The sequence below is a fragment of the Squalius cephalus genome (assembly GCF_949319135.1).
Source record: "Squalius cephalus genome assembly, chromosome: 22".
Classification (NCBI taxonomy): Eukaryota; Metazoa; Chordata; class Actinopteri; order Cypriniformes; family Leuciscidae; genus Squalius; species Squalius cephalus.
The window spans coordinates 17,561,329-17,586,574 of NC_137143.1; the positions used below are offsets into that span (position 1 = coordinate 17,561,329).

The 25,246-nt window shown below is 38.3% G+C and overlaps 1 protein-coding gene across 1 annotated transcript in view; it reads left to right on the forward strand.

Annotated features, from left to right (window-relative positions):
- The window catches only part of slc25a26 (solute carrier family 25 member 26), a 51,657-nt gene that overhangs the window by 23,267 nt on the left and 3,144 nt on the right, over positions 1–25,246 (forward strand). Inside the window, exons 6-9 of the mRNA XM_079856597.1 lie at positions 11,304–11,348; positions 16,932–17,001; positions 19,533–19,597; positions 22,895–22,968. Coding sequence (XP_079712723.1) covers positions 11,304–11,348; positions 16,932–17,001; positions 19,533–19,597; positions 22,895–22,968 — 254 coding nt within the window. The remainder of the gene's footprint in view (positions 1–11,303; positions 11,349–16,931; positions 17,002–19,532; positions 19,598–22,894; positions 22,969–25,246) is intronic.

Consider the following 25,246-nt stretch of genomic DNA (forward strand, 5'->3'; position numbering starts at 1 on the left):
TTTCTTCAGTATGAAGTCAGATTTCTGAAGGATCATGTGACACTGAAGACTGGAGTAATGATGCTGAAAATGTAGTTTTGCCAGGAATAAATTAAATTTTAAAATGGATTAAAGAAACAACTATTTCAAATTTTTATTATATTTTCACAATAGTGTTTTTTTAATACACTATTTTCTCTTACACCCTTGTGTCCCCCTGAGGGCCCCTGGACCCCAATTCGAAACTCCTGATATGTATATGAATGTATCTGCACAGCTATAAGTCAAATAAGATTTTTTTTTTTTTTTTTTAAGGGGACCTTTGATATTCAGAGAAGCAAGTTTTTACTGCATTTATTTATTTATTTTAACAGTAACTCAGTCAGGTTTTGTCGCTGTGGGTTTGTGTGCACGTTCTCTTCGCTGGTTAGGTTGTTTTAATTAGTGTATTTCGCTAGGTCTTGGGGTTATGTTTGCTTCCCACAATTTTCTGCATGTTTGCCTCAATCCGAGCAGAAAACAATCTCAGCCTCTCGCATATGGTTTCAATAAGGGCCGCCGGTCTGGCTGGGGACCGAGAGAGAAAGAAAGGGCTGGGATGGGGGGAGGAAAGGGGTCTTGTCCTTCTGCTGGCCCACAGACCTGTGACCTGAGCTTGAATATACCTCTGAGCAACAACATGTTCAGTTTATTTGATTCATTTATTTGTGATCCTCTATACTTTGATCCTCTCTAGTATGTGATAGCATAAAAAAAATTACACTAAATGAAATTGCTTCGCATTTTAAAAACGAATATAACGATAATCTAATAACACTTGCATCAGAAGGCAATAAGGGAAGGGAGTAAGTCATCCCTCCTAGAGGGTGATATGCATGGCCCTTTTCATGAAAGAGCGGTGCCCTTGTAAAACAAGTGTGAGGTTAACCTCTAATTGCAGGGTGAGTTTCGCTGTCTCATGCTGTGATTTATTTCCCTCGCGCCTTCTCTCGCTCCGTCCTTCTCCAAACTCGTTTTCATCTTACTTCTCCCTCAAAACACTCTCTGCCTTTAACTCTGAAGACATCTTTTCCTTTTCTGGCTCTCCCCCGCTCTCAGTAGTTTATCTCAGGGGCAGCGATGCTTATGTGTCCTGGAGTTGTGTACTTAACCCCAGTTGTCTCTGGAGAAAAATGGAGTCTGAGCACCGATCGGCATGGTAATGGGAGGTTGAAGGTGAACGGCTTTACGGGACAGTTAATGTTATTATTACAGCTTGAGAGAGGCTCAGACCGGGAGCTTGTTCCGATCGATAATTATTCCAGATTTGGTTGTAGGGTTGCGTTTGAGGTTTTAACCAATTATCATGTCTCAGATGTGAAACATTAAATAGCCCGCTGATTTCCTTCCACATGTTTGTCCGAGCTATCAGCATTGACTTCACATTTCAGCATTTCCTGTGTCCAAATGTAAGGTCAACAGATGTTGAAGTAATACATGTATCATGCCAGATTTTATCTGGCAGGACAATATGAATGAACTCCCATTGTTTTAGCACATAATATAAATCACAGAACACACAATGTCGTCTATTAGCGAACAAGTAATCATGGCCAATTCTACTTCACTATTGCTCTCCTGAGGGATAGTATTGGACTTAATTGAATGAAATCATGGTGATGTAATTTCAAACTGCATGCCGGGAAGGCCATAAATGTGGCTGTGATTAGTTTGCTGGGTAGAAATTGTATTTTTGTCTTATATAGGTGTAAGATTCATCACAATTTCTAACCGCAACCATAACTAATATCAGATAAAAAGCATAAACCGATATCTGTGCAATGTAAAAGGCCGGAGATGTTTGGTGGGTTGGGAGGACACACCTGCCGAAGCACTGACTGGTGAAAGCTGAAGACTGACTGTAATGTTTAGTTAAGCTCACATAACAGCGGCCCACGGCTGGAAACATCTGTAGGGAGCCGTCAGGTTTGGGGGTGAGAGGATGATGTCACTGCTTCATGTCAAATACTGCACTTAACCCTCAAAGTGAAGGAAAAGTCTTTCTGGAAGCCCTCGACATCTTCTGTTTCCATTGTCTATAATTTGGTTGCTTTGCTTATGCTTTGAAGAGGGCATGGTCAAATTGTGTGGCTTGTTGCACGATCTGACTGGCTTTGTTTCCTGTTTTAGGTGTGCTACTTTAAGTGATTAGACTTAAGAGTTTCAGCATGCGGACAGTGCCAGCGCAAACCCTCTTTTGGCATTAAAAAACTACTCTAATGGCGCTGATCCACTTTTGCGACACGACTGTCGCGTGGTGTCGCGACGCCTCCCCACATTGGTACGTTGATGGGCGTTTACCGCTATGGGCGTGGTTTTGACCGAGCGGGAAATGTAGCGTATTAGAACAGAGGACCTGCGAGAGACTTCCCCCCGTCTCCATAATATGCTCTACTTCTATTGGATAGTCGCGTCGCGTTCAACGGAATTAATTTGCATAAAGATGGGCGTCGGCCAGCTTTTTGACGCGCAGCATTTTTTCAAATGAAGCGCCGCCTTCCCGGAATGCTTTGTCGCACGGACATGTGGATCAGCGCCGTAAGGATTTACTAAAGACATGCGCTGGAAAAATTAGCGCTGAAAAGGTGTGGACAGGGTTATTTTTGCGGCTGACCTTATTGCGTATGCATTTGTAGGAGTTTCCCTTTCAGACGCAAAACTTATGGGAGGAGGGTATTTAAATGAATCATGCAAGGTGATTTACTAAGGTTTGCGCTAGTCAATTCACTGGTATTTGCACCATTATTTACCTCCACAAAAAAGCATCTCTTAAACCAGACAGACGCTAACTGGTAGATTGCGTTGGTCATTATGGAAATTATCCAAATTTCATCTACAGAAATTTCCACTGCGCTTCTACACTGATTTGTAAATCTGTCCCATTGACTTACATTGAAGGAGGGATTTGGGCCAGTAAGCAACCAACTAGTAAACGCTCATCATAGCGACATGTTAACAACCACTCAGAACACTTTAGCAACTCCATAACAACCACTCATAATAAAAAACATCATTGCTAGCATTGCTTCTGTGAAGTCACCCTCATTGAATGTATTTTAATGTAATGCCGCATGTAGTAAAAACAGTTCGGCTAGTGTGCTTTAATTCGTTCAGGAGAATGTTTGGCTTTGTATAGTTTACCAGTACCGTTATCATTCTGCATGATGGCAAGTTGTTGATCTGTTTTTTATCTTGCAGTAATTATTATCAGCCCAATATCAAATATGCGTCAAGTCTTCATCTGTCTCCTTTCTTCAGATACGAAGAAGGCTTTGTAGAACAAGAACACTTTTACCAAAACTGGAGAAGTGTTTCATACACACCTTCTGCACAGTGTCTTCCAGATAAGGTTCCAAACATCTTTATCAGACTGAGGTCATTGAGTTTATACTCAGTATTTCTGCTTGTTGGTTAATGTCAGTACGGTTCAACATGTGCAAATGCACCTCTCAAGCCCTACAGGGCTGGTTCATATGCCAAATTTAGTTGCCTGAAGATTTTATCTTAGAATAAAATAATCACAATTAATCTTTTGAATTCTGACCAATCTTTAGACTGCAAAATGAAGTAGTATTATTATACATGTCTGTTAATATAAAAACCTGTTTCATGGATATACTGTATTATGTGCATATGTTAACTTTGATAGCCCAAAAAAACTATCAGCCCTCTGGGTGTCATTGGACCCTAGTTTGAAAACCTTTAGTAACCAATAGGAAAGGTCTGAATTTGAAAACCTTCTGTATCTCTAACTTCTTTAATTCTCTCTCTGTCTTGCTCAGACTTTCCGCGTTCCCCCAAGGACCGCTATCCATCTCGCCTCCGCTGTCAGCACCTAATTGGAGCGGCCAGGGGGCATCCGATGTCACATACACACAGATTATAAATTGATTCACTAAAAGATTTCCTCTGACATCATGCTCTGTGTGTGAGGCCCCGCTCCACGCTTTGGTGCCTCGCGTGAAAGGGCCTCCATGCCAGTCGGACGAGTTTCTGTTTGTTTGTGTGCACGCATGCACCTGTAGCTTACAGTGGTCACTGTCGGACTTGAATTTCCTATTTTGTAGTCGGGGCATTCACCTGTTCGAATGCGAACAAAGGAAACAAGCGGTTCGGCCGTAGCCCGGTAGCTTGTTGATAGGGGTGCGGTCTATGTTTTCACTGTTCTTTTGTTCACTTGTTGCATCAGCCTGGCACACTTGCTGCGACGGCACAATGCAACTCCGGCCAGAAAATCCCCCCACAATGTAAATATTATGTGACGGTTCTGGGAAGCGTTTTCGGTCATGTCAATGGAATTACACTCTTGAATATTTGCCAGCTCACTGATTCCAAACAGTCCTTAACCACATAACCCCTCCCTCGCCTCTTCATTTCTTCTCCTTCTTCCCCCCTCCAGCCTTGAACAAGTCTTAATTTGTTTAGAATATTATTACCCAGAATTTTAACTTGCTTGTCCCTGGCGCTGATGGAAACCAGGGAGCTTCTGAAATCTGATTGGCCGGCCGCATCTTTCCGCACCTTCTGATTGGCCGATCTGAGCATTCTAGCGCTCCAGGCTTTTCCAACCACTGTTTGTGAAAGTGTTCATGTAAAACATTCAGCCTGTCAGAATTCCACAGCAAGTGGATTCACATATCCAAACACAAAAGAGTATTGAACTTTTAGCATTGCTGATTCATGCTTTCTCTGTACTTATGAGCCAGAAATGTGCAAATACTGCCCAATGCTGCTTAGATTTAAATTCAAAACTTTGAATTTACCTACTTAACATTTAACTTTGAATTAATGTTGTGATGTGTGCGTTTATTCGTGGGAGCTACATATGTTTTCTGTATGAGGGAGCAGGCCTCTCTATTCTCAGCCAAGATTATGACCATAGGGAAGCGTGAAACATAACACAGCTTCTCGCTCGCTGGCTATTCTCTGATAAAGTGTTTGGGGCATCCCACTGGCTTGCTTTCAACGTATTGATTTTTCCATTATTTATGTGTTTATTTATTTTCTAAACTGGTTCCCAGAGGAGTTTTTACAGCACTGGGGTTTAAATCACATTTTCAAGCCTCACAAAAGTTCAGTGATACTGATCCTGCTCCGTTAATATCAACCTTGATAAAGGTTGTGTAGTGTCCCCATCCTCCTACTGAATTAGGGGTACAAACAAGTTTTTTAACATTATGCGTTTTTTGCATTATGTGGTCCAAGACCACATTTGTTATATAAACTGAATTCAAATTTTCATTTAATTAAATGTAATTAAAATACTCCAAGTTTGAGGGTTGTAAGATTTTTTTTTTAAATGTTTTTGAAAGAAGTCTCTAATGCCAAAGGGGGTCAAATTTGGTTGGGGCGCTATGGACATGTTTGGACTGAATTGTACCTAGCAATGATTTTAATCATTTAAAATAAAGGTTACCCTTTATCTTAGTGTCCGTGTTACAGTGTAGTTATACATTTAAGTACTGAGTAATGACAAATAACTACATGTACTTAATATAGGGTTAGGGTTTGGTTTAGGGTTAGTTGTGTGTAATTATCCACAATTTATAGTTTTTAATACAGTAACATGTCTGGTTTTTCATTGTTCTTGGAAATTGGTACATGTTGTCCATCCATCTTGTGTGTGTGTGTGTGTGTGTGTGTGTGTGTGTGTGTATATATATATATATATATATATATATATATATATATATATATATATATATATATATATATATATCACTGATATTAATACAGCTACTGATGTCTCGCAGTCATGCATTTGCTTTTTCAATGTGCATGTTGGTTTTTGGATGGCCTGAAGGTGTTAACATCCTCTCAAAACTCTGTTGGTACTCAAGCACGGAATCTGGGTGTCATTTTTGACCCGGCTCTTAAATTTGAAAAAACAAATTAATTCAGTTGTAAAATCAGAATTTTTTCAGCTCAGACTGATCGCTAAAATAAAATCTTTTATTCCTAATAGGGATCTGGAAACCATTATTCATGCATTTATTTCAACTTGACTGGACTACTGCAACTCATTGTATTTAGGGATTGCTCAATCTTGTTTATCTCGCCTTCAGTTGGTCCAAAATGCTGCTGCCAGACTCTTAACGGGGACTAGAAAGAGGGAAAGGATTGTGGAATAATCTACCACTTCTCTTTAGGTTTTGAAATGGTCGTTACTATTGCAACAGTATAGACTCTCAATGCGTTTTCTTTCTTTATACGATTGTGTATATACAGTATATATATACATTATATATATATATATATATATATATATATATATATATATATATATATATATATATAATTTTTTTTTTTTTAAATATATTATGTTTTTTTTTTCACTATTAGATATTTTATATATTTATTTTATAATATAATTTGTAATGGCAATATGTTTATATCTATTTGTGAGTGACAGAGTGGTTCAGATCTGTTTCAAGATAATAGATCTTATGAGGGGCTCCGCACTTCTCTCAGGTTTTTAATGCATATTCACACACACACACACACACACACACACACAAACACAAAGTATCATGACGGTGGTGAGCAAACACGCCTGTACAAACACAAATGTGACACCCAAACGTATACACACACACGCACACAAACACACACACACCTGTGAAGAGGCTCATAAATCACTCAAGACATAAACAGGTTTAGCGACATATTTGACATTGGCAGATGGCTTTGCATAATAAAACTCTCTTTCTCTCAAGTCGTCACCCCTCCTTCTCTCCACCTCCCAATTTGTTCCTATTTGTTCCTCATCACACTTCAACAAGCTGTCAATTAAAAGCTTTGACTGATAAATATTCTTATGTTTAATGTTACTGCGTCAATGTTTGATGTGTGCACACTCACAGACAATCACAGGTTTCTGTTTGTACTTGCAGACGTTTTCAGTATGCATTGTCACGGTATGTATTAGGAGTGTGTGTGTGTGTTTGGAAGGGCCTGTAAAATCGAGTGTTTTCCACAGCTCTCAGTGATAAATTCGGGTTAGTCTGTGGGTTCCTCCAGTCCGTCTGCTGTTTTCATACCCAGCGCTGCTGAATCATGGTGATGCTGATGACATATCCATCTGGCCCTCATCTACTTCCTGTCACTCTGCCTCACTCTCTTTTCTTCTTTCGCTGAGCGTCTCTGGAGTGATCAGTATGTCGTCCCTGTAGGGTTGAGAAATATCCGCTTTCCAATGTGCTTTAATAATTCTTCTTTTTATTTCAGTACTGTGCAGATGCCGTCTTCCCTCACATTGTAGACAGAACTGCAATATTAAAACTATTCTTCTGTTTTTTCCACAATAAAAATCTTTCCATTGGACAGTATTTTTATTTTCTTGAAAATATTTTTTTATTTTATTTTATTTTCATTTTAAAATAACTATTTCTACTTTTACAATTTATTTCTCGTTTATTTTAACTGCATGTATCTCACTCTCCTTCACTTTCAATTGAATATTTATGCTTTTTCTGTTATTAAGCGTTTAGACTACTGTCATATTATGCTTCTACTTACCAAACATATACATAAATGGATGAAATAAAATACAGTTTAGCATAATTTTTCAGAAAAAAAATAATACAAGTGTGAATGAAGTGTCTAAACACTTTGCTTTAATATTTATTCACATTTTATTATTATTATTATTAACATTATTAATCCATACATATTTATTTTTATCAAACAAGCTTCTGTTTTCTTGTGAAATAATGTTTTTTAAAAGTGTACCTCTATCTTTCTTTTAATTTCCAAGTTTGATTTTAATTTAATGCAAATAGATTTATACATTTAGTGTGGATGAAATGTCCAAACACTGTTTTAATATTTATTTTCATTTTTATCAAACACACTCCTGTTGTTTGTGCCTCTGCTGTCTTTTTAAAGGCCCCTAGGTTTCATATTAATTTAATGCAAAGACATTTATTATTGTGTTTTAATATTTATTAGTAATATTATTTTATTTATTACATTCATTTTATTCAGTTTTTCTTTAATGCTTCATAAAAGTTCATAAGAAGGTGACAGACAACACTATCAGATAGGCTTTCATGCAAATTATAGACAAAGTCCAATATTTAATTAGCATTTAATTTGGATTGAAATGAAGTAAAACACATTGCATTGCATTTTAATCAAGACAAAGTAAAATTGAATGTGATTTAAATGAATCCAATCGAACTGAATCCGATTTCAGATTGATCTCTATCCGTTTCTCCTCTCATTAGTATTCATCCAGTACCGTCTAACCTATTAAAGCCATTTGTCAAATAGCATGCCGAGCGCCACCCTTCCAATCAAGCTTCATTTAAATGCATTTTGACATCTGTTTTCCCAGATATCACACTGGCGGCCAGGAGCCTGACAGTGAAGAACACAACAGAATACTAATATTCCCATGGGTAACCCCGTCACAAACACACAGCCAGCCCTATCTCTCAATGATAACGTACCTGACAGTTACACACCGTGATAGCGACACTGACAGCAGAGAAGAGTGTTTGATGCACATCAGTGTGTTGTTGTTTCTCCATTATCTCCTAATCGACAATCCCACACAACACAGTTATGGCTTGTTTTTTGGGTGCAGGAAACCTTAACTTACATTATAAATGCACTTCAGGGAAAAAGCATGATGCTAATGTGCTTAAACTGATATCGATACAGCTGGTCCGCAGTCAGACCACACCGCCGTCATCCACTGGACAGACTCTTCCATGTGAAGAAGCTTTCTGGCCTTTGGTCAAAAACCTGCTTTCTATCCTTCTGTCTTTCCATATCCGTCATCCGCTCTCTTTTCTCATCCATTACGGCCTTTTCAATATAAATCTGACCATCTGCGTTGCTCAGGCGCCCCGTCTCTGCCAGAAGTGTTAAACTTATGCATAAATCAGCTGTGCCTCGTTTCTGTTTTAGCAGATTCCTCTGAGCGTTCCACTCCTCCTGAGCACCGAGACGCTGAATTTATCATGTTGGTAATAAAAGACAGGTGGCTGATTTAGTTTTTGTAGAAAAACGCACAAAGACACACACTCCCCAGCATCAGGTCACATTGCACCAATCTGTTCTTTGTTTTGAAATCAGGGATGCAACGCTCTGGCAGTGTGCATGATGCCCACGCAGCGTTTGCAATGCTGCTTCATTGTGTTCGTTATGTTAATTTTTGTCAAAACTTGGACGTTTTTCCAACTAAAGGCAATGAGGCCTTTGTTTTCACAGTCAGCCTTTTTTATTATATTAGATTACAGTCTATTTGTCCAATGAGATGTTTCCAATAAAGAGTTTTGTATGGAGCACAGAGTTTCTTATACTGATCTCAGTTTAAGGCCCTAGTAAGACACTGATTAGCTGGTTCGGGTGTGTTTAATTGGGGTTGGAGCTAAACTCTGCAGGACAGTGTTTGGAGACCCCTGCCCTAGAACATCATATAGACTTGAGGAACTGCCTAGTAATGCCCTAGCAACGACTCAGAACACCTTAGTAACTGCCAAGCAACACGCTAGTACTACTCTAGCTACACCATAGTTACCACTCTGAACACCATAGCAACAGACTAGCAATGGCCTGGACTCAGTTTATCTACCGTCTGACAACACCCTAGCAACCAGTCAGAACACTATAAAACTGCCTGCCTAAGACTCCTAACAAATACTTTAGAAACTGCCTAACACACTAGCACCACCCAGAATTCCCTAGCAACACCTTATCAACCACTCACAACACCTTATCGACTGCCTGGCAACATCTTAACAACCACTCTGAACACCTTACCAAATGTTTTGAAAAAACTCTTAACAAATACTTAAGCAACTGCCTAGAAACACACTAGTAACACAGTGAATTCCCTAGCAACACCTTATTGACCCCTAGCACTCTAAACATATTATTGAATTCTTGGAAACCCCTTAAACCATCACTTTTTTTAAAACCTTAGCAACTGGCTAAAAAAACAGCAGCACCACCCAGAATTCCCTAGCATAACTGTATCAACCACTCACTCCACCGCAATGATTGCCTGGCAACACCCTAGAAACCACTCAAGACACTGTACTAACTGCCTAACAATGCCCTAGGCTTAATTCAGAACACCTTAGCAAATGTCTCTCTCTCTCTCTCTCTCTCTCTCTCTCTCTCTCTCTCTCTCTCTCTCTCTCTCTCTCTCTCTCTCTCTCTCTCAATTCAATTCAGAATCGCTTTATTGGCATGACTGTACATGTTACAATATTGCCAAAGCTTGGAACACATAGAATAATTATAAAGTATAAAATTATAAAGTACAAAAAAATAAAATATTATAACATCTCTCTCTCTCTCTCTCTCTCTCTCTCTCTCTCTCTCTCTCTCTCTCTCTCTCTCTCTCTCTCTCTCTCTCTCTCTCTCTCTCTCTCTCTCTCTCTCTCTCTCTCTCTCTCTCTCTCTCTCTCTTTATGCCAGTCACATGATTTTGGGATTTTGTCAACCCACGGTTCAGCAGTGCCATCGATTTCCTCTCTTTTTGCTCCGCTGTGCCTGATTGGGTGAAGATTTCTGCCACCTCTCTCTCTCTCTTTTGTTCTCTCTCTATCTTTTTCTCTCTGTGTGACCACAGACTCTTCATTTATTTATCATCTCTCTCTGTGACACACACACACACACACACACACACTCTCTCATATATACTTCACACTTCCAGACGTACAGACATCAGTATTAAAACAGTTTGACACATGAGATAAATGGCCAGTGCTTGTGGTTGAACATGTTGCCACAAGTAATCCATTTTCTTTTACAGAAGACATGTGCGCTTTATTTTTTTCTCCCCCTCCCCTACAGTATGTATTGAACATCATAATGGCATTATTATGGTTGTTCTGAAGGCAGTTTTTCATTAATGTCCAAAAAAAAAAAAAAAAAAATTCCCCAAACCTGTGTTCTATCTCACTGTACGACAGACTTTGTATCCAGACTTAAGAGTTTTATTAGTTCACCCCCCAAACAAATATTTTTCCTCATGTCGTTCCAAGCTGTATGACTTTCTGTCTTCAAAGGAAAAATATTAACAAATGGTGGTGATACTTTTATGGAATCTTCATTCACTTTCATTGTGCAGCTAGTAAATTCTTCATCATGTATCCTTTTGTGTTCCACTGAAGAAAGAAGTCATGCAGATTGGAACGACATACTGTAAGGGAGAGTGAATTATTATTATTTTTTAATATTTTTTTTTTCAGGTGAACTATCCCTTTAACGCAGTTAACATTATCTGTTCTGGCCTATATAGTAAAAAACTCTTCTTTTAATTTCAGATTCCATTCTCGCTGGTGCAGTTTCCACTCTGGGAGTACCTAAAGGTATGAATCCACTTTTCACTTGCTCTAATTTCGCTCTAATTCCGCCTCATAATTTTGCTCAAATGAAGGAATAATGGCCTGGTAATGGTCTGACACATTTACAACTCAAACTACAAACACTTTGCCACCATACCGGTTAATAACTCTCTTTTTTTAGGTGCTCTCAAAATGACGATGCATTTTATTGGTCGCCCTCACCGGTGGTTAAGCGGAATCGTAATTTCTCGCAAACCTTGAGTCTTAGCCAAATGTCCATTTCCTTTTTCATTGTCTGGTCCGGGCCACATAAGTCATTTTTCTTCAAAAAAGGCCCCGTTTGTGAGGATGACATCATGTCTCCAGGGCGAGAGCAGAAAATTCCATTAGCGCTCTTGGCCTAGCGACCGGAGCGAAGCAGAGAAGGAGAGGCATCGAGGACAATAGCACGTGCAGCTGTGGGCGAGCTTTAACCGCGATTCTCCACCGTAATAAGGAGTGTCATTCATGGCCGCCTCTTTGTGGCACTTTCAAAGGCATTTTCTCACTCCTTCATTCGTCCATGTTTTCAGCCTCTCCGGCCATCTGTGTGGAGCTGCTGGAATGTGAGTCTTTGCTAAACTGTCTTTCTAAAGAGCATGGCTTTGAAAAGCAAGAAAGCGTAGATGAGACAATGGCATGGGATGCCAGTGTTGGTTTTAAATGACTGCTTTCGCTTCATTGATTATTTCCAAGAATTCCACATTCTTTCAAGTGTGAATTCAGTATTAAATGGCCCTGGAAACTAATTTTTGTGTAAAAAAAAAGTAGGGTTTTTCAGCTAATGTTTTTTTTTAATTTAGGACACAGATTTTTTTACATTGGACATAGTGGGGCAACCAGGTACAGCACCAGTGGTTTCAGTGGTTTTATATTCTCGGCTATGGAGTAGGACTGTCAATTAAAAAACAAAAATCAGTGTAGTTCATCTGAAACTTAGAAAATCTGTTCATCTGAAATTCTGTCATCATTTACATTTACACTTGTGTTGCTCCAAACCTGTGTTTTGACATTCTTTCCACTGTGGAAAGAAATGAAAGTCAGTGTTCACCAGAATTGCCAACATTCTTCAGAAAATCATCTTTTATGTTCCACTGAAGAAAACAAGTCATGCAGGTTTGGAATGACATGAGGGTGAGTAAATGATGACAGAATTTTAATTTAATTTTTTTTCTTCAGAACACAAAGAGCTTCATGATGAAATCTGAGAGATTTCCGTCCCTCCATTGACAGCCTATGCAACTACCACTTTCAAGCCCCAGAAAGGAAGTAAAGACATCATTAAAGTATTCCATGCGACTCCAGTGGTTTAACCTCAATTTTATGAAGCGACGTGAGTGCTTTCTTTGTACAAAAAACATATTTTACCACTTTATTTACAAAATCTAAATTTTGTCGAGAGCATCATGACGAATGCGTGCTGTGTTGACGCGAGAGCGGACGTTACGTTAACACGTGTTGGAGATTAATATTACTATTTAAATAGTGTTCGCGCAAAAAAAAACTAACATAATTTACCAAAGCACTGAGGTTAAAAAGATTGAAAAAGATTTGATGTACTATGTTTGTGTACTATGCGAATGTTTTTGAGCTCATTGAGTGCAACAAAGTGCAGTGGGCCGCAGAGAACTTAAAAAATGCCTCAATCTTCAATCCTGGCAAACATTTCATGTTGGAAAATCAAACCCCAAGTATCACCAAACCATTTCTCAAGTCATTCGCACCAAAAACAATTTAAGCCCCGGCATCCGAGTGGCAGGCCGCAGTAAACCATCTGTTCTCTCCAGCGTATCCCACAATTCCCAAAGTTTATCTACCAACAATCCCCTAAACTCAGCACTGCTCTGTTACAAAACCACTGAGCAGCTGTGTCATTACATCAGCCGGCCATTTATTTCCCACCGTGCCCACTCAACTCGACATTTATGTGTCAGTGGATCAAACTTTTTCCCATGATTAAGTGCAAGTGTGTCATGAGCAAGTCTTAGTTTGCTTTGAGTAATTGAAGCTGAAGCGTACATTTGGAGTAATGCCTGGCCAAGGTGGTGTGTTCCGGAAAAGACTATAGTAAATAAATCTTACGTTTAGTGTTTAAGTATGATTAGAAAAAGGTCTATTTGTCCACATAAATGTTTTTAAATTAATCTCAGGCATGTCCTCGGTTAAACGAAAGAGTTAGTTGAGTCAGACTTTATTATACTTACTATCAGATGAAATGTTCAAGCTACGGCAGACTCAGATGTGGGTTTAACATTGAGAGTTGGAATAATCAAGCAAATCAGGCTCTTTCTTTAGCCCTGAATAACCTCATTTCCCATTTTAGGCCCAAAATATTTCACAACTACCTGCAACTCGCTCCTCGTCCACTGCCTACTGCTCTGAGCATGTTTAACCTCTAGAAATCCTCGCTCACTACACCTTTACTCACATCTCTTCAGTGGCTTCCAGTTGCTGCCAGAATCATATTAAACACACTGTTCCTGTCACACAAGGCTGCCAGTGCCTGGCTCGCTGCTTCTCACAGTGCTTTATTAAACCATACAACCTACCCTGACCATGTCAGTTTATCAAGCTCCCCATCTTTCCACATGAAAGGAGTCCACCTGCTCACCTCTACAAATGTCTCCGTCCACGACCTTTCAGTGGTGAAACTCCAAGTCATTCATTTAAAGACACATGCCAATTTTTGGTTCTTTTTTATTTGAATGTGACTAAACATGGTGTTGTTCACAACAAGTATAGTTTTTACATTTGGTTTTTCTTAAAATATTTTGGTCACACTTTAGATTAGGATACAATTCTCACTATTAACTAACTGTTAACTACGACTTTTGCCTCAATAAACTTCTAATTACTGCTTATTAATAGTTGGTAAGGTAGTTAAGTTAAGGTATTGGTTAGGATTTAGGGATGTAGAATATGGTCATGCAGAAAAAGGCATTAATATTTGCTTTATAAGTACTAATACACAGCCAATATCCTAGTAATATGCATGCTAATAAGCAACTAGTTAATAGTGAGAATTGGACCCAACAGTGTTACCAATATTTTTAAATGCATGTTGTTTTTTTACATCAGTTTTTAATTGAAATATCTTAATCTTATGATAAAATGACAGACTTCTTTCAGGTGATTTATGCCAACATTTTGTCCGTTTAAACTTCCTCCGTTTTTGAGTGCAATGGCTACATGTCGAAATCCAATCAACAACCGATGTATGGGACCAAGTCCCTCTCTTTTTGTTATTTTCTTTTTCGCTAATGTGTTACACTGTACGTCACAATATAGAAGAAAATCTTTCACTACTTCTGTTTTTTTTTTTTTTTATTCTTCTCTTTCTCGTCAACCAAAATCATAATTTTAATTTAGGTAAAACAGACTAAAATGGATCAACAAATTTTTACTAAACTTAAAGGATATTTGCTTCAATATAGACTCTCAACAAGCTGTTTCTCTTCCATGACAGTAGTTGACATGAAAGAGAAAACTGACTATAGAAGAGGACAGTAGACATGAGAAGCAGTCTAAGAAGACATGCTAGTAATATCCACTATACTACCCACATGTAGCAACACAGAGAATGCAGCACATACTGTACTTGCATTGCATTATAAAGGCATTCTGATATATTTTAGAAGGCAACAACATGTTTGTTTTTTCTGTCATTTTAATGATAAAATATAATTGCAGTTGAATGGAACACCTGTCTTTGTGTCAAATGTAGTTCATGTCAGGTACATCCTATCATGTAGATCAGTGGTCAATCAGTTTGTTTTGAGGGGAACTTGCTTCCAGTTTGTTTTCGGTGAGTTTGACGAGGAGGAGGAATGGATGTTTTCCAGCACGAGCTCTTTGAACTTGAAAACAAAGATTCTTCCTTAATCTGACAGCTAATGAAACACACATGATGTACTGACAAAGAGAACATTTATGTGTGTGTGTTCTTGTGCACAGAGTTGAAGAGGATCATTCATAATTACTTCATGCTGTGCTTCAATTGTTTTCCTTTCTTAGCCATCAGATGCTCCTGGTCTGAGGTCGTAGGAAAACTCCAGCAATTATTTGCAGCCTGGGTGCATAATAACTCCAACCAAACACAACATAAAACCAACAAACACGTGAACTCACTGAAACTCCCTCCTCCTTTCTACAACAGTCCTCACACACATTTCTCTTTAACTTACCACATTCTTTCCCTCCTACTTCACCTCTTTAAATACTATGAGTTCAAATTACAATTAGCCATCCTAAAATTAGTACAAATTGTGCAATTGATCCTGTCAAACCTGTCTTACCTGTCTCAAAAACACAGTAGCGCTGTTCCAAAACCGAGTGTGCCGGCTGCCTAGACAGCTTTATAAATACTCTTCTAAAAGGACGCAACATTATGTTGGCTTCTAAGATGTCTCATTATTGCCAAACATGAAGGCAGCATTACATGTATGCTTTCCAGAGAAGACAATTCCAGAATGCATTGCGACTAGAGAATGCAAAATACAGTATCATTCAAAGGTTTGATGTCAAAACAAACAAAACAATTTAATATTTGTATTCAGCATTAGATGTGTTAAATTGATCAAAAGTCACAGTAAAGATATTTATAATGTTGAAAAATATTTCCATTTCAAATAAATGCTACTGTTTTGAAGTTTCTCTTTATCAAAGTATCAAATTTTCCACAAAAAAAGGATCTGAAGGATCATGTGACACTGAAGACTGGAGTAATGGCTGCTGAAAATGTAGCTTTACCATCACAGGAATAAAACAAACACTTTATTTTAAGGTGTCATTGTTAGTGTAATTATACATTTAAGTACAGAGTAATAATAATTAACTACATGTACTTACTATAGGGTTGGAAAAAGGCGTTGGTTTAGGGTTAGTTGCATGTAATTAAGCATAATTTATAGTTATTACTACAGTAACTACATGTAACGTGTGTAACAAGGACACATTCAAATAAAGTGTTACCTTTTTTGTTAGCTTAGCAACATGCTAACATCAAAGTTGATTGCATGCCACGCAAGTAGCACTCAAATAAAGTTATCTTTGAGAATCGCTTAAATGATTTTCCTTATATTTTATGTCAGTTTGGATGCTTCTTTAGTAGATAGAACAAGACACAAATAAGCAGCACACTAGGTTGTGGAACAGATCTAATATCTTAGCCAGCACTAGTATTTCCCCTTTTCATCATAATCTTCCATCTGTGACACTCATCAAAGCTCAATACCGTTTTCCTCTCGTTTGTTGGGAAACTCTGAACCAGCATGAAAGAAGTGTTTTCCAGGGATTGATAGAGTTAGCATGTGTGTACACAAAAGTGCTGAGCTGTGGAAGTCAGGGAAGATTTCTTTCTTTCAAATTTTGTCAACATTCCTTGTGGGGAAAATGAAACTCTTGGCATCATACTGGAGATGTGGACATTAAGATAGATGTTCTGTTGAGTTTCCATACATACAAACCCAAGGGATTTGGGTGGTTTTTAATTTTTTTTTAAATTTTATTTTATTTTAAATGTTACTGATAAATGTAATAATCCCTAATTCTCTCTCTCTTTCTCTGTAGGCCGTGTGGTGGAGGAGGCAGGGGGGACGACTGGACTCTTGGCAGGCAGCGGTGTGCGGAGCTCTCGCAGGTGTGTGGGATTAGCCTCGGCACAGAGGTCTGGGAAAGAGAGCGAAGGAGAACGAGATATAGGGAGTTGGGATGGGGTCCAATGCCAGGAATATCCAAAATTTACCCAGCTGCATTCCTCTTTAATTCCACACAGGTCAAGATGGTCATATCAGGTTGTTCATCAGCTGGTGTGCACCAAAAGAGAGGGAATGAAAGAGCTAATTATAGGTGGAGAGTCAGTAGAGGAAGTGTGCAACATTGACCTTTTATTGCCCCTGCATCATGCTCTGTAACTTTCGTAGCTATTGTCAGCAGTCATAGAGTTTACGAACTAGAGTCAGAGTTTACTCTAAAGGAGCTCAAGTCTGGCCCAGAAGCTCTTGCAGCTGTCTAATTCCCCAGTCACCATCTCTGTCCAGAGTGATAATTCATCAGGTACTGGGACACAATGGAGGGACAAGGATGCTTCAGCCAAAGGGGAAAGAACATGGCTGCCAGCCACGCCACCTGGGGTGTGATGTTGGATTCGGATCGTGTGTGCACATGTGCTGCTTTGGCACAGATGCATCTCTTTAGGTGGATAGCGGTTGTTAGCGTTGTTGTGAAATCATCCAAACAAATGTGAATTGTGATGCATTGTATGGTTGCGTTTGCTTGCCATCACTGCCACAGCTGCAAGCCTCAAGAGAACAAATGAGAAATGCTTTCTTTTCCAAATCTCTCTCCATCTCCAATATTGTGTCCTTTTACTTTTTAAGGAGTGTTGTTCTTGGTTTAGTACAAGATTGGGAATACAGTACCATGTCACATCTTTGACTTGCTGTTGATTACCACTGAAGTCAAGCAAAAACAGCATCTACAGTAATTCAGTTACAATGGAAGGCATTGCTTTTTTTAAAGTATAGCCATGAAGCATAAACATTATGTGGGGTGGCATGAATCTAATGACGTAGAAACGCGTGCTAACCTTGTTTGTCCAGAGTTATATCCTATTATAGATGCTCCTTCCATTACCATGATCATGTAAAGCTGGTAAATCTGGTAACTACTTCCTTATATGCACAAGAAAACATTTACATTTATGCATGTAGCAGATGCTTTTGAATAGAGTTTAAGGGGAAAATAGGCTAGTATAGTCATGAAAGAAAGAAATGGTGAGAGAAGCAATTGTTCTATATATATATATATATATATATATATATAATTAAAAAAAGAATTTTTTTTATGGAGGATTCAGTCAAGTACCCAAAAAATTGCAAAAGAAAATGGCAAGATACTTGGCTGTTTGGGTAGGATCGAGAAGATCATTCAGCCAGCAAGGAACAAAAGAATAGATCTTAGTCAGGGTAGCTCCATATTTTTATAGAATTTTTGACAGGAATAAAAATGAGGCTGTGAGGGATAGAATACAGTGCTTTCAATGGATTATACTGTTGTTTGACAACATACCGACTGTTCAGCTGATGAAACGTCTTTAAAAAAAACAAAATCAGTAGACAAGAACACCATAAAACAGTTTTAATATTACATGATCTAGGACAGGGGTGCCCAATTCTGCTCCTGCCGATCGACTGTCCTGCACAGTTCTTCTCCAACCCTAATCAAACACACCTGAAGCAACCAATTAAGGTCATCAGGATCACTTGAAAATTAAAGGCAGGTGTGTTTGATTAGGGTTGGAGATGAACTGTGCAGGACAGTCGATCGGCAGGAGCAGGGTTGGGCACCCCTGATCTAGGACCCTTTATACTGTGCGTGCCATTGTACAGTCTGTATGTCTATCCCTCACAGCTTTATCTTCATCCGTGCAAAATTCAATATGGCGTCTAACCTGACTAAGGTCTAAATCAGGGTGAAACTGTTGTTTACATAAAGAAAAAAAATCAGTTAGGAATTATGTTGTTAACACGTCACCATAATTTACCCAAGAAATTTTGCCCAACTGCTACTAAAGGTAACAACTTTCCCACTAAAATTTAGAATTTTTTGTATGGAAGAATTTATTTCCATTGTATACATGTAATTACAATGGAACCATTAATGTACGTACATGTCATTTTTTGCTTGTTTTTACAATCTGAGGTTTGAGTCAAAATTATATTCAGCGGTAATCGACAGCCTGTTCCTGGAACATTTCTCTAAAAACACATCACTTGTGTTTGGGACATTTTTTAATTGTTGGTTAGTGAGGTGAAGGCTTTATGGGAGAACTAATGGTTTATTTCAGCGTTGAGAAGAACGTTTAAAGCTTGATGCTGTTGTTTGTCCGATCCCCTATTAGAAAAGAGAGGGAACTTCTTTCTGTTCTCATTTACGCCAAAACAAGTTTATGAATGTGCATGAGTGTTTACGGGTGCGTGACAGTGCCAGGCTAGTTTGAAAAATTAATCCGCGTTCGCTGTTTTTCTCCAGAACGTTTCCATCGGGTGATCAGTGCTGATCTCATGGCACATATTTACATTTATTCTCGGTGGTAATTATAACATGATTAACACTGTAATTAGTCCTTGTTTGTGTTTGTGTGCTGATAAACAAAACGTCTCTTTTCAGGTGGAGTAGCAGCGTTCGTCACGACTCCGCTAGATGTGGCGAAGACTTGGATAATGTTGGCTAAGGTGAGACTTTGAAACTGTTGTTTAAATCTGTCTCCTGATGCCTCCCAGATGGAGCGCAAGGTGAGCAAACAAACGGCCCTAATGTAGACAAAAGCAACAGAAGAGAGAGAGAGTGAAGAAAAAGTAGACACAGCTTGATCCAATAGCAGGGTTATCCAGGGACGCTTCTGACGCACGAATGCACTCCCTCTTACTGTCCGCTGTCCAGTCGAGACTGCATGTTAGATGTCAGAAGACGTTTGTATATTCAAGTGTAATTTCCAGTTGTCTATGGACTGGAACGGAACTGCACTTCAGAGCTGCAAGGCTGCAGACTTGTTATCTGGTGCAGATGTTCTGTTCCAAAATCTAGGCAGGATTATAAGTTTGATGCAAAGGCTAAGCAACTTCAGCACATATATATAATATGTAATATAAAGTCTATATAAAAAAAGTGTAAAGTCGGCACACCACAACTCCAAAAATATAGAAATGTATTAACAGACTCTCACACAGTTGAGGTTTTGAGCACACAGGCTCTTCATCAGACAAAGAATATGCTGTCTCAATTGCTGAAAAAATTCTCCCGAAGGGACCCAAGCCAGACCTATAGAAATTTGTAAGTGGGCTCTTTTGAATTGGACCAATTAGAAAACACCCAGAACACAATACAGATTTTCTGATGCATATGCTATCAATTTGATACGATTCAGATTTCTATTTGATTTGATTCTTATTCACTTTTGTGTATGTATTATACCTACTTCCATATTGTATAGTATTGAAAAACTACACAAAAAGAGTAGTATGTCTAAATTCATAGTATGTGCATCCGATGAACATCCCATGCTATCCGGTAGAGGATAGCAACTGATGCCATAGGTCACATGACAGTGACAAGACAACATGTCAGATTTGGTGCATCCAAATTTCATTCAAAGTACACACATTCATACTATATGGAACATACTTTTTGGTAACGCTTTATTTTAAGGTGACGTAGTTACACGTTACTACATGTACTTACTATAGTAATAACAGTACATTTGCATAATTACAAATAACGAACCCTAACTGTAACTCTATAGTAAGTATATGTATTTAATTAATATTACTCAGTACTTAGAGTAAGTACAATGCAACTACATTACCTTAAAATAGTGTAACCTAATTTTTAACTGCCACAAAGTTTCAAACCAATGTAGTACCTACTAGACTAGTGTGCGATTTCTGATGCAGTTTTAGACTATTGTGCCTTTAGCAACATGCTAACGATAAACAATGTAGAAATCAGTTGAGAACCGCTAATTGCTGCTTATTCTGTTCTTAATCTATCACCTATGAGGTTCCATAGTAAGTCAGCTGTCTATGTAGATCACCAGGTTTTAGAACAGAGCTATAGTGATGGACCCAACAGTAGAGCCATGTTTAGCATTTAAATCATTAATGCGGGAACATATCATTAAACCAAGATTTTTAAAAAATGGAAAGATGCGATGACATACATATAGACATGTACATAGTCTTTGCAATGAAGGGAACCACACTCGGATAACCACCTGAGATGGTCTGAGTTTTTTTAGAATTATCACGACATCACAACTCTGATCACAATAGTAATAACATAGTACAGTAACAGTAGTAGCATAGTTTTCTGCAACTTGGCCCATCCTTTGTGAGTAAACAGCCACCTTAAAAACACAGGTGGTCAAGAGAAAGACACATGATGAATCAAAGTTCATCACAGGTAGCTTTTCCACAACCTGAGCTAAATATTAATATAAGAATGTGCACAATGTAATACATAAATATAAAACACCAGCATGGTAACTCATGACACTAAAATAATGCAATAAACATGAATCTAACAACATAAGATATAACATAAAACCCTAATATACATGACTGATAAAACTAAAAAGAGAAAGTTCCAAAGAAAAAACATTAAATATGAGCTGTCACACAGAGATGTCTGGGAATGTCAATTTACAGTTTTTCACTGTGTATTACAAGATGGTTTGTGCTTTTTAATTTCCAAAAACTTTTTTAACTGTACTTTGTTGTAAAATTTCATGAAATGTAAGGTTAGATCTATTAAAGTTTTTCACCGTCTTATGTATAGTAAAGGAACTTACCATTAACCAATTAACAGGTTTTTACCGTAGCATTTTTGCAGTCTTTTACTGTTAAAATTTTGATCACTTTTAGTTTACTCACCCTCATGTTGTTCCAAACCTGTATGACTGACTAACTTCTGTGGACCATGAAGAAGATATTTTGAAGAATATTGGAAACCAAACAACATTTGACCCTATTGACTTCATACGTAAGGAAAAAAAAAAAAAAAAAAAGAACATTTCTCAAAATATCTTCTTTTGTGTTCCACAGAGGAAAGAAAATACATATTCATTTTGGGGTGAACTGTCCCTTTACAAATACAACCATGTGGACTAAGCCAGTTTGCAGTCATAAGAGGTTGTTTTCATATAAAATCTTAAGGGTACGGTAGCACAAACGTTTAATTCTAATGGTCAGAGAGAGGATGGGAATGGTCAAGAAAAACTACATTTATACTTGACAAACATAAATGGAGTTGATTTTGCATTTGAATAAACTGTTGGCTCCTTGAAGAAGTAAAGCACCTGACTCACGCCATTGGCTGACAGAGTGATGTGTCATGCATGCTTCAGGTCACTTCAGGTTGCCTTGTGTTTGCCCAAATATCTCTCTCTCTCTCTCTCTCTCTCTCTCTCTCTCTCTCTCTCTCTCTCTCTCTTTCTCTCTCTCTCTCTCTCTCTCTCTCTCTTTCTCTTTTTTGGTCCATTTGACCAATCAAAGAAATTGAGACCTCATGTTCAGGCAGGTCTGCTGTACTGTGTGTGTTTTGGCCTACAGACACTCCAGGCGGTTTTCCAAGCCCTGTGGGGAACTGCAGTGTACGGGGCTGCTCAATGTACAGTCAACTCAACAACTTAAACTCTGAAATATGAAAAACTAACCCAGTCTAAATATAGAGCCTCGAAATTAGCCTCAGAAAGTGGTGTGCCAGTGTAAAACTCACAGTTGTTACGTTAACTCTCCTTCACGGTTCACTGATATAGATGGCTGTTTTGAAGATGGTGCTGTGGGTTTGCAGAAGAGGGACTATAAATATAGAATGAGCAGAAAGGAGAGCTATTGAACAGGTGGAGACGGTAGAGTATACCAGGAACAGAGCAGAATCGAAAGGAAGACAAAACACAGTGTGTGTTTACATGTTTGACAGGAAGCTTAAAGACGGATCATCCATCATTACTGTGTTTTGTCTCTTTTCGTCAGGCTGGGACGAGCACAGCCAGTGGAAATATCCCAGTGGTTTTGTACGAGGTGTGGAGGAGCCGAGGAATAGCTGGGTGAGTGTCCTGATACTGCATTCCTCAGTCAACATGTTTTTTTCCCCCATACATTATAAGCCCCTTTTAAGAAACACACAACCACACTTCCTTTCCAAAATTTGGGAGATGGTCCTCACTGCAGAACATGAAATCCAGGGGGAGGAGTTGGATCCAGATCCAACTCTTCCCACCTTACATATACCTAAACCTACCCATCTCCACCCCCTGATCCCTAAACTCACCCCTAAACCTACCAATCTCCACCCCTTATATCTGGATCCAACTCCGCCCCCTGGATCTCGTGTACTGCAGTGAGGTGCTACTGAAATTTGGGGTCAGTAAGATTTTTTTATTTACTTTTTTGTCAAGAAGTTAATACTTTTATTCAGCAAGGACCCATTAAATTGACAGTGAAGGTATTTGTAATATTACAGAAACTTTAAATACATTTAGCTATTTTTGAAACTTGTATTCATCAATTTTTTTTTAGCACTGCTTCCACAAATATATTAATCAGCACAACTGATTTCAGCATTGATATTATTAAGAAATGTTTCTTGAGCAGCAAATCAGCATATTATAATGATTTCTGAATTATCATGTGACACTGAAGACTGGAGTAATGATTCTGAAAATTCAGTATTGCCATTACAGGAATAAATCATATTTTAAAATATATTTAAATAAAAAATATATATATTTCACTATTTTACTGTTGTACTGTTTTTTTTAATCAAATAAATTCAGCCTTAGTGAACATAAGAGACTTCTTTCAAAATTCTTACTGACCCTTAAAATCTTTATTGTTAAATAATTTTGTATTTGATTACACAATTTACATTTCTTCGTGGGACTGTAGTTCATTCATAAGTATTTTTTTTCCTGGTTTGTGCTTCAAATATTTTATTTCCAACAACTCTTCATTGAATATTTTTTTCTTTTCTTAAAGAAATTGCATGACAAAAACTAAAATGTCTGTGGAAAAAGTGGACAATCATTATTGTTCCTTGCACAGATGCCCGTTAAGTGATCATGTGAATCTCTCTCTTCATAATAATATTCTTTCCTCTCTCCAACTAAAACTTTTCTGAAATTTCTTCAGTTGATGATTAACTTTTTTTAGGCAGTAAACACAATAGACTCAAGGAATTCCTAAAATCCCTTCCCAGATTACAATATTTAAAACTCTAAGAGAAGCCGGGGCAAAAAAAACCCAGAGAAGGCAAAGGGGCTCGGCTATGCTTGCATAAAGGGCAGCAACTCTGGCAGTTTCACTACTGCATGCCTTGTACAAATTGCCTGGCTTTAAAGTTGTAATTACTGTAATGGCTCCAATTGCAGACTAGTGAAGCCAGAAAGTGCTTCCATGTGTGTCAGACTCAGAGCTCTGCGGAGAGCTTCTAACCACACCAACCAAAACATCGGCAATCAATGCAACCATGCGCTTGTGAGCTAGCCTTCCTCCAAGCTTTGAAGTGTTGCTACCCCAACCCAGACTACAGCCGCATACGGGTAGACCAGGGTGATGCAGCAGCCCACTGAGAGAGTATGAGCTCATTGCAGCATTGCTAGCGTTAATGAACCTTCAGTTGCAGTGAAATCAATTGGAGCTTTGGTTATATATAATGTAAGTTGCCTCCTTCAGAGTGTTACAGTGATGTAAGACCTGTCTCTGATCAGAAATCTACTTTAGTAAGCTTCTGGTAAGCATGCAGTGTTTATAGAGCCATTAATAGGGGTGTTATTAGACCCGTACACCGCTGACTGACTGGAGATCAGGGCTGGGCGAGGGGATTTCGTCACAATGAGCTCATCTTAATTTCCTGTTGTAGCAGAATGGGATGGTTTGTGGTTTGATTGCAAGATAATGGAAAATAAAATGCATGGCATTAATGCTTTTATTATTATTGGTGTAGCGATCAGGCTTTTTTTACATGCTGGACGATAAAACAGAATATCTATGGTACATATAGCCATATGTACAGATACTTATTCGATTTTATTACATTTCTGCTATTCACTTTAGTGTGTATTTTATTTATAATATGAATTTACTGTATGTATCATAAGAGTCATTTGTTAGTGAATAAGACTGGTCGTGTTGTATGTTTATGGTTCACTAAAAATAACCAGTCAATTTATTTGTGAATAATGCTGTGTTCACACCATTCTTTTATTTTTTTTTTAATTTATTAAAAAATTTGGGGGGGAATGTATCACAATCTACCTTGTAACCAATCACATTAATGATATGATCATCATCGAGTGGATCTCTGAGCTGGAGTGAGTGAGTGGA